Genomic DNA, 18,800 nt, shown 5'->3' with positions numbered 1-18,800 from the left:
AACAAATCTAAGACGACCCTCCAATTTTGAAAGTTTGGAGAAAAGCCTGGTCTTTCTTTCAGGCAAATACAGCATTTCCTCTGTTTGAGGACATCTTACACAGATGATAGGCAGACAGTGAAGGAATTCAGCCCTTCTGGGAACATGGGACTCCAGACTGCACAAGCTGCTGCTGACTTATCCTGGACCCTAGGATGGTCCTTTCAGCACTTCTGGCAGCTCTTGGCCACAGAAAGGGGGGGGGGGAAGGGGCCAGAGAGGTCTAAGAAACAGGGAAGGAAAGAACCCTGTCTTCACCCCTGGGTTGCCTAGGTTGGGCCACACATAGGACTTGGAAGGGATCTTGGCTAAGGTACTTCTGCCATTGCCACAGGACAGTTACTCACTCTGAAGTGGAAACATCCCAGCCAGGAACCTTACCCAGGATGTGTGTTGGCAGGAGCAGCAGGGGTCACTCCCGGGGGCCTTGCACTGGCCTTCCCAGGGGGCCACCTGCTCCACTTTCCCTTCTGCTCCCTCCCTGCCTGGCTCCTGCAGCTTCAGGCCAGAGGCTCATGGAGCCCGCCCGGAGGTTGTGTTCCCACACAGCCCTCTAGGCGTCCCAGGGCGGGCCTGCAAGGAGTTGCTCTTGCTGGGGGTTTCCACGTGGGGGGTGGGACTGTGCATGTCACCCAACCGGTGCCCCCCAAAGAGGTATAAGAAATGCCCCCTCCCCCCACAGGCGCCTTTTCTTTTCCATTCGTTCTTTTTGCCTGAGGAGCTGCTCTCTTGCACTCGGTCACTCGTCTCTCGCGATGCTCTCCTCCACGGCGGGAAGGACCTCCAGGTTCAACCCTTCGCTGCTGTGCACACTGGAGAAGGACACCATGGTGTGCAGGAGCATAAGGACCAGGACGCAGAGCCGGATTTTGCTGTGGCTGAGGCGAGACCCTGCAGAGACCGGCAGCAGAGACGGGTGTGGGTACTGGTGGTGATGGTAATACAGATGATAGTGTTGCCGCTGCTGCTGTTGCTGCTGCTGCTGCTGCTGTTGTTGCTGCTGCTGGTGGTGATGGTGGTGGTGGGCGTCCTGGCGTGGGCTGTGGGATGACTCTGACTCTGTGGATTTGGTGGAGGTGTTGTAGCTGCGGTCCGGCTGGGGATCACAGGAGTCCCACTGCACATCACAGCACTTTGCTTCCTGGTCAGGCAACTGGTTCTCCAACAACCCTGCAAACACAACAGCACAATAATCGTCTATGGAATTCTGGAGGAGGCAGGTATCCCTCATCCTTTTATTTTCTGCCTTCTTCACCCCCGAAGTCTACAGCAGCCAAAGTGTGCATTAGAGAACTGTGAAGATGGAATATGGCAGATAGTCCTTGAGTTATGACAGCAATGGAGCCTGCTGTCGGGATGATTGTTAAGTGAACGCTTTCTTCTGCTGACTAGCAGTCGCCTGATCTCCCCCAGGTGAGCAGTGCTAGTGAAAAGCCAGCGCAGCTCATGCTGGGGAGGCCAAGGCTAGTGAGGAAGGAGAACCGGCAGGACCTCTTCTTACCTCCCCCAGGGTGAGCAGCACTAGCGTAAAGCTAAGACTAGCAATGAAAGGAGAGCCGGCTAGATTTGTTCTCCTGGACTGAGCCACCTGGTCCAGCAATGGAGCCTCCTGTCCTCTTTCCCTACCCTGACTTCCTGAGCTCTGGATATCTTCATAAAATAAGTGTCCAAACAGTGACCGGTGGGAGGGAGGACTATGTGGAACCCAGTGGGGCAGCAAAGCAGACCGAGTGCCTGTGGGGACCCGATGGGACAGGATGTGTGTGGGGGGGGAAATAGGTGGTTAGGGGCGCTGCAGCATCTGTCTCTGAAGTTGGTTACAAGGGCAAATGACTGTGGCGGTTCTGTAGGCCAGGGGTCCCCAACCTGTGGGCCCTGGCCCACTACTGGGCCATGGCCTGCTGGCCACTGGACTATGGGACAGGTTGGCCAGTGCACGCACATGTGTGTGCCCACTCATCCCCACTTGTGCTAGCGGCTGTGAGGACTAAAGGAGTCACCGCGCGGCCTAAATGGAGCACCGCATGGCCTAAACAGGATGCTGCGTGGCCTAGACAGAACACTGGACAGCCCAAACAGGGCACCGTGTGGCAGAAACGGGGCGCCATATGGCAAAAATGGGTCACATGTGGCCTAAACAGGGCTCCGTGCAGTGAAAACGGGTCACCGCATGGCCTAAACGGGGCTCCACACAGCAAAAATGGGGCGGTGCTAGCACCCGTGTGGCAAAAAATGGGGCAGGGCTAGCAAGTGTCATGTGGGCAATAGCGCCACCTCGTTTGTGTCACGCACATGCTCGCTGTCCCGTTTGCGTGCACATGCATGTAAAACGCTTTCCCTTCCCTTTCTCTCCGGTCCACCAACCGAAAAAGGTTGGGGACTTCTGCTGTAGGCAGGTGACATTGAAACGGGGTTGTATGCAGCTTTTGTGGAGGTGTCTGTTGTAACTTCAGACAGCCGTTAAATGACCTGTCATACCTCAAGGACTACCTGTACTTAACTGTTACACGCCTCTCTGTTGCTTTAGGAGACTGTTTGCAGCCCAGTTCCTGACACAAGTTGTGATATTCTATAAGCGAAACATCTAACTTACACAAGACTTTAGAAATGACAGATATGCAACCAATTGCAAAATACCTCAGACAGCCACGTCCTCTGTGTTCATTACTATAACAGAAATGCACTTGGTTCATGAGGTTGCAAATAAATAAATAAATCCAGCCAACATATACTCTTGACACCTTCACATGACCTGACCTCAACTTGGGGTCTATGCTGATGTCTTTCATAAATAATTTAAAATAAATAATAATTTAATCAATAATCTATATAAAATGTAAATGTTCGTTTGTTCAAAATCTTAAATCTCCGAAAGTTCTTCACCGATTGCTTTGAAATTTTGACACAACGTTGCATTTGAATACGCGCGTGTTTTTATATACCTACTATTATATAGATGTCACACCTGTGACAGGTAAAAACATGTTTTGAAAAACAGCGCCATCTGTTGGATGTAAAAGCAACACAAACGTGTGCTTTCTCTTTTCTTTCTTTTCCATTTAACCAGACTGAGCCACAGCAATGCGTGGCCGGGTACAGATAGTTAAATAATATATAATTGCAGGAAGGAAGGAAGGAAGGAAGGAAGGAAGGAAGGAAGGAAGGAAGGAAGGAAGGAAGGAAGGAAGGAAGGAAGGAAGGAAGGAAGGAAGGAAATGTACATGCCACAGTCTGGAATGTCCATGTTCCCTAATCTACAGTAATGACAGTAGCCCATGCAAGGCTCTTAATATTACAATTAAAAATATCTTGCTATACAATATTTTCCTCTTTTGAACACAATCCTATTTCTAAACTGAAATTTATATCATCATTTTTCTTCAGTGACATTTCTGTTTTATCTCTTCTTTGATCTCACCCAACAGTTTTTCCTGCTGCCTTCAATACAGAGGAATGAAAATTTGCCCGCTCTTCTTTGACCCCCTTCATGATATATGGGTCGTCCTCGACTTACAACAGGTCATTTAGTGATTGTTCAAAGTTACAATGGCACTGAAAAAAGTGACTTTTGACCGTTTTCCTCACTTACGATCATTGCAGTTTCGCCATAGTCATGTGATCAAAATTCAAACACTTGGCAACAGGTTCATACTTATGACCGTTGCAGTGTGCAGAGGAATCACGTGATCCCCTTTTGTGAGCTTCTGACAAGCAAAGTCAATGGGGAAGCCGGATTCACTTAACAACCGTGTTACTAACTTCACAACTGAAGTGATTCACCTTACACCATAGGTGAAATAAAATAAAATGGGGCAAAACTCACTTAATAAATGTCTCACTAAACAACATAAATTTTGGGCTCAATTGTGGTCGTAAGTCGTAGTTTTGATCGCTCTCTTAGCAATTTCCTTTCCTTTTGGTTTCTTAATTCAAATTTTCTTCTCCATAACAATTCCGTGGCAGTCTATTCTCATTTACCTAATACTCTCTATCTACCCTTCTTCCTCTGCATTTAATCCTGAAGATTGTCCTTTGCACATTATAAAATAAAGTTCTTCCTCTTAAACAAAACCGTTTAATTCTTAATCTGTTCATCCCTTCTATTTTTCAAGTCTCCATTTCTATGTAAAGATCTCTCTCTCTCTCCCCTTTACATACCAGGGGTAGGCAAGCTTGGCTCTTTTATGACTCGTGGACTTCAACTCCCAGAATTCCTGAGCCAGCCGTGCTGAGGGGAAAGGGAGAGGTTTCCAAGCTGAGCCATGCTGGCTCAGGAATTCTGGGAGTTGAAGTCCACGAGTCATAAAAGAGCCAAGGTTGCCTACCCCTGACATAGACATCTATCCCACCCTTTTTAGCGACCTTTCCCAGCGCTAAGCACCCTCATGCAACATTGATTTTTAATCCAAGCACCATCCTGTTACTGGCATTAGTATGTGGCAGCTACCCCTTTCCTTCCTGAAAATTTGCAATTTCTTTATGAAGCAGTTGAACAACCCCCAGCACCCATCCCAAGCATGACAGAAAGAAAGTAAGTCTCTGCTTAACAGCCTTTCGTTGAACAACCTTGTGAAGTTACGATGGGGCTGAGGAAACGGAAGTTAAAGCCAGTCTTCAAAGCTACGGCTGTTGCAGAATTCAGAATTAATCAGAATTCAAGCAGCCCACCCACATTTACCACTCCAGCTTATGCTTCAGCTTCCTTCAGCCATCCCATCCCCACCTGCCCACCACCCCCAGCTGACCTTCTGTTTTCTTCCCACTGTGGACGAGGGGCACCTGGCTGAAGGGGCAGATGCTGGCTCTTCTGGGAAAGGAGGGGGAGGGGCCAGGTGATCCAAAGGGCAGACATGGCGGCAGGTGAGTAAGTGGAGGTGAAGCAGAGGTGAGCAGGGCAGGGCAAGCCAGGAGAAGTCTGGGATCATGGCCTAGTGACAGGACATTCCTGCAACTGCTAGAACCGCCATCACTAAGTAGCGCGGTCATGTGATGTTTCCTCTAACAATTGCTTTCCTTAGTACAGGCAAGTCCTCGACTTACAGCCACAATTGAGTCCAGAATTGATGTTGCTAAGTGAGAAATTGGTTAAGTGAGCCTCGCCCCATTTTACAAGTTTTCTTGCCATGTTTGTTAACTTTTGCTTGTCAGAAGGTTGCAAAAGGGGATCACATGACCCCGGGACACTGCGACCGTCCTAAATATGAAGCGGTTGCCAGGCATCCGAATGCAAACCATGGGACCCTGGGGATGTTGCAACGGTCGTCAGTGTGAAAAATGGACGTAAGTCACTTTTTTCAATGCCGTTGTAACTTCGAACAGTCACTAAATGAACTGTTGTAAGTTGAGGACCACCAGTAATGGAAATTTCAGTCCCCACATGGATTGTTAAGCAAGGACTACCCGTACCTGGATAAAATCAGCTCCCTGCTTCTGGCGATTGGCCGTGTTCCCTGTCAAATACACCTGAAGCATGTCCCAGAGTGTACAGCTGCAACCCGTCTCCCATTTCTTTGCAGAAGCACTACTAGCTTTATAAATAAGCAGATAAATGCCAGGTAGGCAATGCCAGCTGGGCTGTCTGTATGCTCAAGGCTATCCACAGGCGTGTGAAAGCAGGACGTTTGTGCTAATCCAGCAAGGCAAAGGGAGATCCTTGTGCGCTCGTTCCTGGGACACTTCCAAGTCCCCCTGCAAGCCTTACCCGTACAGAGGAAGCCAGGCAACCCTCCATAGACCAATTCATCGTTGTCAGGCAACACAAAGGGGCACCTAGTCTCCACCTCCAGGCAGTATTGCTTGCATGGAATCCGGTGCTGGCACTGTAGTTGTGTCACATCGAAATACTCAGAGCACAGCCAAGCCTTGTAGACGGCCTACAGGGAAGGAACAAGAGTCCAGAGGCAGTGATACGTTAGCAAAACGGCCCCCCAAAGAATCTGAACGGCATCTGTTGAGATATACAGATAGTCCTCGAATTACACTAGATCAGGGGTAGGCTAGCTCAGGAATTCTGGGAGTTGAAGTCCACAAGTTATAAAAGAGCCAAGGTTGCCTACCCCTGCAGTAGATCTATTAGTGACTGTTCAGAGTTACAACAGCACTGAAAAAAGTGACTTAGGACCATTTTTCACTCTTATGACCATTGCAGCATCTGCATAGTCATGTGATCAAAAACTGACTCGTATTTATGACGGTTACGGTGTCCCAGCAGCATAGGATCCGCTTTTGCAAACTTCTGACAAGCAAAGTCAATGAGGAAGCCAGATTCACTTAACAACCATGTTACTAATTTAAAAGCTGCAGTGATTCACTTCACAACTGTGGCAAGAAAAGTCATAAAATGGGGCAAAATTCAGTTAACAACTGTCTTGCTTAGCAAACATAGATTTTGGGCTGGATTGTGGTCATAAGTCGAGGATTACCTGTAGTCAGGGACAACCTTAATTGTACATTGCCTTGCACAACTTTGCTGAACTGTTAATAAGATAAGATAGATTGGTGGAAAATAATCTACCTTCAACTACAATTCTCAATTTCTAAAAGAAGAAACCTTGAAACTCATGAATCCTGTGTAGGAAGCCATCCTTTCCAAGCCCAGGTATGTCAGGCTGAGCTATTTGTGGGGACACTGGAGTTTACTTTAAGAGGAAGTTATTGGGAGAAAGACAGTCAGCACTGCTTAAGTCTCCACATGAGTACATGAAGTTGCTCGCTTAGTGACCAGGCCTCCAAGCGGCTACAGAACAGAAATGAGAAGCAAGGCTGGATTGTAAAAAGTTAAAACTCAACTCAAAAATTATATAAAAGAGTTTCACAGCCACGAGACTTGACATACAACACAAAGCAAAAACAAAAATCCTGACTTTGTTTAATGTCATCATCTTTTGTGAAAGAACTGTACCATTGTTTGCAAGTCATTTCCTAGTCCCACGGGGAGAGAGCCAGGCCACCGACGTTTGAAAAGAGACAGACATGACTTTCCATTCAGCAAATCTACATTTTTTCTCTAATTTCAGCAGAAATATGCATTGTTCTATCCTGTCTTTTGCTGAGAAGCTCAAGATGGCACACAACGAATACCATCCCACCCCACTCCCGCCATGAGTTAAGTTGGGTTGAGAGAGAGCTGCCCCAAAGCCTCCCAAGGAGCTTCCATGGCTGAGGTGGGGGCGGGAGGGGGACTAAACCTGGGTCTCTTGGCTACTAGTCCAGTCCCTTCGCCATTGGACCAACCGGGCTGTTGCTGCCACTCTTGCAAGACAATTCTGTGTGATGCTAGTCTATAGCCACAGCCAGCTACTGGGGTCTTCCTCACCTCTATGTTTCTGCGTTCAGCAGGCAATCCTGATGCTCTCTGGTCATCAATGACTTTCCTCTGTGGCCATTTGGATCCTGACTGTTAGACTGGCCTGATCCCAGGCTGCTGGAAACAACGGTAGACCAGGACTTCTACAAAATGACCTACCTAGTTGATCTATTCTATGTGAAAATAAATGTGCTGGCAGGTAGGTTACTCCGTAATATGTGTAGCTGGGGCAATTTTTTTCTATGTGGGTCAGCGACACAAGTTCTACCAAGTTCACAGAACAAGCAGTATATGTCCTAACAGATGGTTAACCTCTTGCTTGGCCATCAATTAAAGCCTTCCTGTTTCCCCATCCCTAGTCCATGTTAAAGCCAGCAACTGGTGGATATCTTTTCAGCTGTCAAGAAATCCATCATTTACTTCCTTATATTGTCCCACACTGCAGTTGTCTAGACTCTAGACTATGCCACTTGCTGTTCTCCTGACCCAGGTAGAGATCAGCTTTCAAGAGAAAGCAAATTATATTAACATACTAATGGACTAGCGCAGGGACTCAAGGAAAACACATTACATCTGGATGTAAGCATTTTTAGCAATATTTTTCTTAATGACAAATCTTTTTCTTAATGACAAATATTTTTCTTAATGACAAATATTTTTCTTAATGACAAATTTTTCTTAATGACAAATCTGCTGAATTCTAGCAAAAAATGGATAGTTCAGCACATTGTTTTGGCTATGTAAATACTTTATGTTCTTTTAATCCAGATTTTTTTTCTCTTCCTGTACTGACAAAAAAGCCCATATTTTGAAAGAAAGAGGATGAACTAGGTGACATCTAGAAAACAGCTGTTTTCAGGTAGACCTCAAATTAGACCACAGATAGACCTTGAATTATGATAGTAATAGACCCTGCCCATTACAGTTGCAAGTCATGATGATTGTTAAGCAAAGTGCCCATGTTATTACCTTGCTTACTGACCCCCATATCTCTCTCCAATGCTGTCATTAAACAACCACGAGGATCATTAAGCAGAACACAGGGTCCCTCAGGGGTAGGGGAGACCCTGGGAGGTCCAACACAGGTCAAGCCTTGCCTGCCCTGGCCTCCTCCACCCCCGAGGCATCCCATGTTCCCTTTCCCATCCCTTGTGTCCCTGCAGGCCTTGGGCCTACAAACATTTCTGCAAGCAGGTGCCATTCTCGTGATCCCATAGGGGGCACCATTTTTAAGGAGCCTCCTTAAAACCAAGCCCCCTACAGGATCATGAGAGCAGCACCTGCTTGCAGGTTGTCTCTGCAGGAAAGCTGAGCTTGGCTAGGCTGGGTGCCCCTCCCCAAAGCTGCAAAAACAGAAAGGTAAGCTGGGGGATGCTGGGCCCTGGAGGTGAAGTCCACAAGTCTTAAAGTTGTCAAGGTTGCAGGCCCCTGGTGTAAACTGCTACGGTACAATTTGACTGTATTTACATTACTCCACATTACGTAGTTCTCTCTAAGATGTTCAAGTCAGCTCTCTTAAAATCTGAGACACTCATTTGACTTCGTTCAACTACTTGTGCCTACATTATGTTGAGTTCCAAGATGACATGGTCACTCTCCCTCAAAGTTCCCACAACCTCAAACCCTTCTATGACTTCATCCCTGTTGGTAAGAGTTAAGTCCAGTGCAGCTGACCCTTTGGTTCCTTCCTCTACCTTTTGGAATCTACTTGATCTCCCACTTGGCACAGAGTTCATCTCCCAGTATATGCCAGTATAGTTAAAGTCCCCCATTATGATTGTAGTGGGTTTCCTGCATATCTTAGTTAACTGATTAGCAAAAAGTTCATCTATTTCATCTACTTGGTTGGGTGGTCTGTACTATACGCCTATGGCAGTATAAAGAAAAAGCCACAAGAATAATATCCTTGATTTCACTATAGTTAGGGCTTGAATTGTTACATGAGCAGTCACTGGAATTATTTTACAGTCATTTCTTGACAGCTTCTTTAGTTCTTGAAATAAACCTATTTATCAGAATTTTGTGTCCTTGAATTGTTTCCTGTGTTGCTTCCAGTTCTAGTATCTACTGAGGGGTTTGACAGCAATTTCATTAACTCATTACTCCCTTTTTTACAGAAGGAAAAAAAACAGTTCCAGTTTCTACACCCAGACAATGATGATCCTTTGCAGCATCACCGTCCACAGAAAAGGTTATTAAGACTTTACCTCTATGGCCCAACATCATTATTATATGGTGGCCCAGGTAGAACATTTGAACCAAACGATGAATCAAACACTACAGCAATTAGTCCAAATCCAGGAAATTGCAAAACAGAAATGTTTTGTATCTATATTGCCAGAGCAGCATATCCTTCTAGAAATGTTCTACCCCTTTCCCACATTTGCCTGATGAGCATTATTTGAGGTCCTGAGAGTTTATGACTTTATGGGCATCACTTATCCTAGTACACGGCAACCTGGATATAACAATTATACGAATTTTATGATCAGATGAACAGCTGCCTTCAGTAAACCCACCAGGTAGGCAATAGCAAACCACAGTATCCAACACTTATGATGAGGTAAATAGCTATAGACATGAGGAATCGTAGTAGATTATGGAGGGAAGTAAGCAGTGGGTACCTCAAGGTTCCGTCTTGGGCAGAACTTTGATTTTGGGTTTTACCGATTAATAGATTTGTTTCTATAGAAATGGCTAGCTTATATTATTATGTAAAAGTAAAAAGTTGAGGTTTGATGTTACTATCTTATTCTACTGCACCAAAGGGAGTCTTTCTTTTTTTCCCCCTTGTCCCACACTTTTCCCTTCCCTTTTTCGTCCTCTATTTTCCTACTATTTTCTTCAGTACTTTTGTATTATATATTATAAACTAATAAAAAATATTAAGATTCAAAGGTTCTGTCTTCGACCCATGCTCTTCAACTTCTTCATATATTATCTAGATGAGGGGATAGAAGGGGAACTCATCAAATTTACAGATGACCCTAAGCTGGGAAGAATTGCTAACACTTTGGAAGACAGACTCATTATTCAGAAAGATCTTGACGACTTGAATGTTGTCATGGAGAAATTTTTCATAGTACCAGACTGCAGGACAAGAAGCAATGGATGAAAGCTCACTAAAGAGAGATCTCACCTAGAACTATAGAGAAATTTCCTGACCGTGAGAACAATTAATCAATGGAACAGCTTGCCTCCTGGAGTTATGGGTGTTCCATCACTGGACATTTTCAAGAATAGACTAGACAACCAATTTTCAAGGATGCTATAAAATCTCCTGCCTTGGGCACAGGATTGGATTAGAACACAGGTCCTCAACTTTTTGGGCACCAGGGACCAGTTCCGTGGAGAGAAGTTTTTCCATGGACCGGAGAGTGTGTGGTTTTGTGTGCTGCCTGCATCCTGTGGATGGGGCTTTGCTTGTTTGTGCGGACCGGTTGCTGGCATGCCGTGGCCCGGTACCGGTCCACGGACTGGGGGTTGGAGACCCCTGGATTAGAAGACCTCTAAGGTCCCTTCCAGCCCTAGGATTCTAGGGACCTAAGGAGAAGAGTCATGACTCTGCTTTTCCTCCCCTTCCATCTACTCCTCAGACGGTGGAAAAATCTATGAAGCTGAGAGTTAACAAAGCCACTTATGACTTTGAAGAAACAATCGCAAAGCATGCAAGATATTTGTTTATACTGTGGACGTTTCAGTTATTTTGCTTAAGATTGTCCTGCCTTGGGGCAATATCTGAAGCATTAATAGCCCTGAAGCTGACATGTGGAAAAAGGTGGCATTTTGCATGTCAACGTAAACAATTTAGGCCTGGCTTCAAGCCTGCCTGTGATGGGACATGTTCCTGTCTTCCACCTCAAGTTGCTCGGAGAGGGAGGCAAATGACAGTGAAATAGTGCTCAGAGTAATAATGCTTAGCATGGATACTAGATCGGTCACATTGATCTGCTCCTGTCCTCCCCCTGTCCTCCCCCTCCCCCTCCATTTGTGACCATCCAGAATCTGTGCTACTCTACTGTCTTTTCCCTCTGCATGTTCCTGTGGTGTAAGACAGAGGTCTCCAATCTTCTGGGCACCAGGGACCGGTTCTGTGGAGAGAGGTTTTTCCATGGACCGGAGAGTGTGGGGTTTTGTGTGCTGCCTGCATCCCACGGATGGGGCTTTGCTTCTTTGTGTGGACCGGTTGCTGGCATACCGCGACCCGGTATCGGTCCACGGACCGGGGGTTGGGGACCCCTGGTGTAAGAGATGGATTGCCCTCATGTTTTTATAACCTACACATCTAGCAGACTAAAAAGGCACAGGGGCATTTGAAGCTTAGAATTGCCCCATGCACCATTTTGAAGGGCTGAAACACTTTCCTCACCCTGTACAGATCAGACTTTTCACTCTATCTGTCAAATATTCTAATTGTGCTGACTTGTTAGGAAGGAAGCATGAATCTAACTGAGTCACAAATCCTGTAATTGCACTATAAACATGGTTCTGAGAGTTTAGACCACATGCCAATATCCCACAGTGTCAAAGAAAATGGCCTGTCAAAAATATGAAGGTAAAAGCAAAGGTTTCCCCTGTCCAGTGGTGTCCAACTCTAAGGGGTGTGTGCTCATCTCCGTTTCTTAGCCGAGGGAGTAGTGGTGGGATTCAGTCGGTTCGCACCACTTCGGCAGAACCGGTAGCTAATTTTTTGTTGCTCAGGCCCAGAATGGACTTCCGGAAGCGGCATCCACACAGAGATGTTCACATATTTGAATCGCACCACTGCGAGGGAGCCAGTGTTGTCCAAAGACACTTCTGTGGTCATGTGGCCAGCATGACTATACACTGATGTGCACAGAATACTGTTACCTTTCAACCAAAGTAGTACCTATTTATCTCTTTGCATTTGCATGCTTTTTAACTGCTATGTTTGCAGGAGCTGGAGCAAAATAGACAGAGAGGACTGCTGGTTTAAAAGAGGGGTCAAAGAGGCCATCTATGTCAAAATTGAACAGCCTTCTCTCAACAGAGGGGGTAGGATATCATCTATCTTCAGTCTACAACACAGTCCTTTCAGCAGTTCCAAGAAGGCGCCACCCCCATTTGCACCACTCAGGTGACCCTGATGAGATATTAGCCTCCAGGAGGCATCAACCACTCTCTAAAACAGGGGTGTCAAACTGCTGGCCCGCAGGCCGGATGCATCATGCCGAAACCATGCCCACCCCATTGCCAGCAATGGAAAAAATGTCACGATAGGTCGCGACACGTCACGTGACATTGCAATATTGACACCCCTGCTCTAAAAGAATGCAAATGACCAGCTGTCAGTCAGAGCTGAAGAAGCTTCTTGGATGAGAAGCGAAACGTCTTCAAAGAGAAAAAAGAAAGTCCAGTTGCCTCATGAAAAAAGCACCTTTGGGACAACCAGGACCTGGGTGACTGAGAATCGCCATAGACACTTCGGATTAATTGTTCTTAATGTCAGGAAGTTTCTCCTTAGTTCTAGGCTGTATCTCTCTTTATTTTATTTATTAATTTATTTAGAAAATTTATATAGCCACCTACTCGCTCACAGCAACGCTGGGCGGCTTACAAACAATGAAAACATAGTATAGGAAAAAAATAAAAATTAAAAAAAACAACAATAAAAATAAAAAACAAAACAAGGCGCGGCCATCACCTTCCCAGATGGGAAGCCCACCCCTCATGCCCAGAGAGAGTCCCCTGATCCCTAAGGGGCAATAGGAGGAAAGAAGGGGGGCTGTCAGGTTTAGGCGGGAAGAGCATCTTTGGTGAAGGAATTACCTCAGGCAAAGTGGGAGTTATTTAGTCAGTTGGAAATGCATTAGAGTGTAAACTTGTCTTTCTCTTAGCACCTTTAATAACTCAAGAACTCTCTTAAAAGAAGGCAAATGACCAGCTGTCTGCAAGGAGTATAAATCCTTCAATTCTCCATTATCCAGTCAGAGCTAAAGAAGCTTCTTGGATGGGAAAAACAAGAAAGTCCAGTTGCCTCTTGAAAAAGCACCTTTGGGACAACCAGGACCTGGATGACTGAGAATCTCCATAGACCCCTTTAATAACGTTTATTTTTTTATTTCAACTCTGGCCAGTGGCCTTATCTCAACTGGGCTGGGCTACAGATTTGGTTTCTCTTTTTGTTACTTAACGGGGGGGGGGGGGGGGCTTCCATCCTCTCCAGTTCCTGAGAGGGCCGGTGTGGAGGGAGAAACCAGGGCGGCAGCGGGAAAGAGACCTCCTTGGCCGGCCGGCCCTGTTGCACTCTGGCATGGGGACCTGATAGCCGAAGGGTCTTGGGGGTCGAGGAAGCTCTCCCCTCACTGACCAGCAGGCCTGTCTGTGAAAAGGCTTCGGGTGTAATGGAGCTGGGAGAGCGTGGGGTCACCGGCTGTTCCAAATGGATGCCTTGCTGGCTTTGTGGAAGGAGCCATTCTGCCCCAGAAACGGGTCAAGTTCAGCTCAAACCTGAGAAAACATCAGTTCCTAGATGGGACCCTGTCACATTTATAGAAATATCTATCAAAGATCAAGCAACTCTGTTTGCTAGATCAAGGGTTCAGAACTTTATTTTGAGGGGAGGAGAGGGCACATCACTGTCACACTCCAAAAAGTAGTTTGTGGGATCACAATAAAAACTACATTTCATTGAATCAATATTAATAGAGTTAGCGGTTGTGTTTTGTGCAACACACGTTAACTGGGTCACAGGTCAAAATGTCATGCAAATAGGAAAACTGGGTCAGTTGATACAGACAATCAATTCCAGAGAGAGAAGATTTAGTCCCAAACATGCCGAGCAAAATCCCTTTCTCCCAGAGGTCAACACCTACAACTCTGTGGATTTAGTTCTCCATCTCCATTTTGAGCTACAGATCACATGGATGAAAACATCTAACTTGATCCTGGGTATTAAGATCCTCACGTAGTACCTTGCCCTCCATGGATCATGGACCACACTTCTATTCTATGTGGGCTATCTCCAGAGACTTTCACGGATTGGGGGGCAGGGGTGTTAAGAAAGGGCAAATGACAAAAGCAGCATCACATCAATGTAAGACAAGTGCCACCCTTTTTGTATATTCACTATGATATTTCTCCTTAAAAGCAATGGAGTTGCATTAGGATGGCACACTGTTGCTTTTGCTACAGTGATGAAAGCCTGCATCCTGTGGACATGTCTATGCTTCTGGTGGGCATAACTATTTCAGAAAGGCGAAGGGCCAGATTTATACAATAACACCCTTGAATGAAGATAGGATTCCTATTGGACAGGCAACACCTCCTCTTTTGGCTATCTAACTTCCGGTTTACCGGAGAGCTCTGAAAATCACCTCTCCTTTTTTGAGAGAAGTTCACAACTTGCCAGGAAACTGCACTACCTCACAGGAAACAAAGCTGAAGTAGCAAAGGTGTTGTGTTCACACCTCATTCTAAGTCTCAATATCATATTAGTAGTGGCTCAAAACTCGGCCAGGCTTTATACCAGCCTGTTGTAAGAAAAGCAAAATCAGCAGTGAAGGAGAAACCTCTGTTCTCCCCAAATATTAAAGGTTCCTGAGTCGATGACATTGCTTCAGGCCATGTGCAGTTTGACCTTTTGACCATAGCAACTAGCAGCCAACACAGTATTTTCAGCAGAGGTGATGAATTCAGCATGTACTGCCTTTAATAACCAGTTGCGTAGCTTTTGAGCTAGTACAAATGGCAGCCCAAATTGAGTAATTTTTCCAATTTTGAATTATCCTTGTACAGGAATAGGTGCAGCTGGTATATCAGCATATACAGATTAGGTCTCATTGACAATGGAGAAACTAGGAGCATTCCTGAAATCTATTGCTTTGGGGGAATCCAGAATAGACAATTTCCCACGTTCCAGATGAAGAAATATTCATTCACAGTATATAACCATTTTATTAGGTTTCTACATCCTCAAGCTGCTGTCTGACCTGTACTGCAGAGCAAGAGAGCTTAACAGCACTGTAATATCTCTAAATCTTCTACAATCCTCTAAAAAAAAAATCTGAGGGCTTCATATATATATATGTTAAAATACTTCATCCGGTTTTGGTCGTCACAATGTAAAAAGATGTTGAGACTCCAGAAAGAGTGCAGAAAAGAGCAACAAGGATGATTAGGTGGCTGGAGGTTAAAGCATATGAAGAACAGTTGCAGGAATTAGTATGTCTAGTCTAGTGAAAAGAAGGACTAGGGGAGACGTGATAGCAGTGTTCCAATATTTGAGAGGCTGCCACAAAAATGAGGGGATCAGCCTATTTTCCAAAGGACCAGAAGGCAAGACAAAAAACAATGGATCGAAACTAATCAAGGAGAGAAGCAACCTAGAACTAAGGAGAACTTTCCTAACAGTGAGAATAATCAACCAGAAGAACTGTTTGCCTTCAGAAGTTGTGGATGCTCCATCACTGGAGGCTTTCAAGAAGAGACTAAATAACCATTTATCTGAAATGGTATAGGGTCTCCTCCTTGAGCAGGGAGTTGGACTAGAAGATCTCCAAGGTCTCTTCCAACTCTATTATTCTATGTTCCATGTATGTATGCACTATATCTGAAAACATAAAAGTCATTCAAAGTTTTTGAATATGTTGCTAAAAGTACAGTCATTATATAATATGCAATACTCTAATACCAGTGATACATTTTTTTTCCTGGACTGACGACCGCTTTTAAATAACCACACCAGAAGTCAGTGAAAAAAAAAGGTAGATGACCTGGGAAAAGTTACACTTTTAAATTAAATCCTCTCTAATGCCAGCTGTTTGTGTCTTCTTCTGGACACTTTTCATCCGAGGCCGGTCAACACTTTTTTCTGAGAACATCTATAGGACTGAAATGCGATGATCCCAGAGTGATTCTTAGACATGAACTTATTGTTGGAGGCCAACTGTTCCTTTTTTTAAAAAATTAAACAGAATACCTGACAAAATAAAATGACATAGTATTGGACACACTGAGACTCATGGGCACTGGATCATTACCAATCTCCAAAAGTTAGGATGGCAGGACGATTCCCCTCTCAACCAAGTGTATAAATCAATGGAACTAAACCATCTGGATTCCGATTATAATTTATTTTCCAACACTGTCATATTGTGACAATGCAGAAAATCTCAGGCACTGTCTATTCCTTCTCCCCGTGAAGGCCCCACGGTCAAAGCTGATATGCAAATATCAATAGAAACACCAGAAATGTTATCCCCTCCTCTCCACCTAATATTAAAAGCCTAACTTTATGTTATATTAAACATGCATGGTATAAACATGTTTGTTTAATATAATGCTACTGTATAATGAGGTGGAATAATTTATTGTGGGATCAGAGGACACAGAGTAGATACATTTAACCCTTCAGTTCCAAATTAAAAACATCCTATGCCAATGTGATTATTTTTTCTTAATGTTAACTCTGTATGAGGAATAATTTTGGACGGAACTACAGTAGCTAATGTTAACAGCAAGTCCCCTTACATTTCCAAGCCCATATGAAAACCAGTGGCCCCTGCACTTATTTCTTGAATGCACATTCCACTTTCTAAAAGTGGTGCATTTAATGTTATGTACACCATAACTTGAAAAACCTTTTCAGAGAGGAAGTAACTTTCAAAGTAATTCTTATATGAAGAATACTGAAATTTACATTGTATGCAAACTGAAAATTATATTGTATGTAAACAAAAATCCACGTAGCTAAGCATATGATTAATTTTACAGTACCTACCGGTAATAAATAGAGTGTTGTATTTGTTTTTGACTTTGTTGCAACATTTAAAAGATTAAAAAATACAGCCAATTTGGTTATATATTTTTTTTACAACCCAGAAATGCTCCAGGTCATGTTTTCAACTCTTCTTACTCATCTCTATCTCTGCAAGAGCTATTAATTCTCTGGGCTTCCATTCTTGATCGGGATATCTTATTTCCAGAGGGGGCTGAGGGGGGCAGGTCAGTGCCCTTCTCAGCCACCTGTGCCCTGGCCTCCGAGGCTACCTTCCACTGAGTTCAATGTGAGTTACCCTTGCAAGTGCTGCCCATTAAACTGGGCCTGAAGTTCCATTGAGTCAAGCACAGCCACATCCATCTGGCCAACACTCATGTCTACTAGCAGGAGCAACTTTGGGAAGAGGCTTTGGGGTGGATTAGATGCCCTGGAGTGCAGTTATTATGTCTGTCCTAAAGGCAACCCTGGGGAACCTTGGGAAGTGGGAGGTCCTTACGATCAAACATCCCAAAGTAAAATTTCTAAAAAGTTTTGATGTAAGCAAAGTTTGGAAACTATAATAAGCTGATGCACAATTAAAGAGAACACTTTTGGGACATCTACAGGAATACGTAATAACTAAATATTCCATATTTCTGTTCAACAAGGTGACTCAAAGCAGCTAACAGTCCAAAGCAAAAGCTGAGATTAAAATATCATGCAATGAAGAGTGTTGTCAACAAGGCAGATTCAATGCCTTCTTAAGAAAAGTAAAGTATGGCAGAGAAGATTTCAAAAAACTCCTTGGTGCTAGATCAAAAGAATGAGTCTTACAGAGGAAACAAAAGCGTCCTGAGTAGTGGTCAATTCAGTGTGGCTATTTAATCACAAGGCTATTTCACTACCAAGCAAGATCGGATTCCCAGCCATTAACTGGCCCTGCTGTAGAGCAAGTTATTGAGGAACTCTAGTGGCCCTCTAAGTTCTTCCCGAGAAATTCTGAGCAGGGCTGCTGCAAGAAAAGCAGAATTAGGGTTCAGAGCAGCCAGCCTGCCAGAAGCCAATGGCCTGGCCCTCTGTGGCTAGCATTCCCCCATCTCAACCCTTCTGCCAAGCCCAAATCTTGCTTATCAGCAGCAAAAGAGATGGTCCACTAGTAGTGATCAAGAGAGAAGGGAGGGAGGTACCTTTGAGACAAGCAGAATCCCAACAGGCTGACCAGCTGTTGCACCCAAAGCCAGGGACAAGCCCAAGGGGAAAGTTCCTGCTCCCTCCCCCTGCTCGGCTGCCTCCCTACCTTGCAGTCTCTGATGCAGGAGCGCACAGAATAATCCTCGGCCTGCAGATATTTCTCCAGCAAAAGCTCGAACTCCTCGTATTTTTCCTGAGCGTGTTGGTCCAGCCTTTGATACGCCTCCAGGCAGCTGCTGCAGGCCTCCCCGCGCTGGGCTCCCGCGGCAGCAGACAGGAAATCCAGCAGCAGGTTGGACAGGCTGCAGTCCAAGCTCTCCGGGCCGGCCATGCCGAGCAGCAGGTCCCAGGCCGTGTAAGCCTCGCAAAAGGGGAGGCGAAAGGTCCGAAAGTGGCCCTCCAGGAAGTCCAGCTGGGGAGAGGCGGCGGCGGCGGCGGCGGCGGCGAGCGCGGCGGCCGCGGGCAGCCTCAGAGGCACGGCGGCGAAGGCGGCCAGCGAGCCCTGCTGGAAGAGGCGCCGCCGGGAGCAGGCCGAGCTCAGGT

At 45.3% G+C, this 18,800-nt stretch overlaps 1 protein-coding gene across 1 annotated transcript in view; it reads right to left on the bottom strand.

Annotated features, from left to right (window-relative positions):
* Positions 1–778: 778 nt before the first annotated feature.
* The window catches only part of LOC107282928 (transmembrane protein FAM155B-like), a 22,537-nt gene continuing 4,515 nt past the window's right edge, over positions 779–18,800 (bottom strand). The window contains exons 3-5 of the mRNA XM_029283105.1: positions 18,364–18,793; positions 5,741–5,912; positions 779–1,209 (exon numbers count right to left, since the gene is read on the bottom strand). Coding sequence (XP_029138938.1) covers positions 779–1,209; positions 5,741–5,912; positions 18,364–18,793 — 1,033 coding nt within the window. The remainder of the gene's footprint in view (positions 1,210–5,740; positions 5,913–18,363; positions 18,794–18,800) is intronic.

This window comes from Protobothrops mucrosquamatus, unplaced genomic scaffold (genome assembly GCF_001527695.2).
Source record: "Protobothrops mucrosquamatus isolate PMUCROS unplaced genomic scaffold, P.Mucros_1.0 scaffold19, whole genome shotgun sequence".
NCBI classification, from domain to species: domain Eukaryota; kingdom Metazoa; phylum Chordata; class Lepidosauria; order Squamata; family Viperidae; genus Protobothrops; species Protobothrops mucrosquamatus.
Note: the sequence above shows the minus strand (reverse complement) of the source record. Positions and strands in the feature narration are given on the sequence as shown.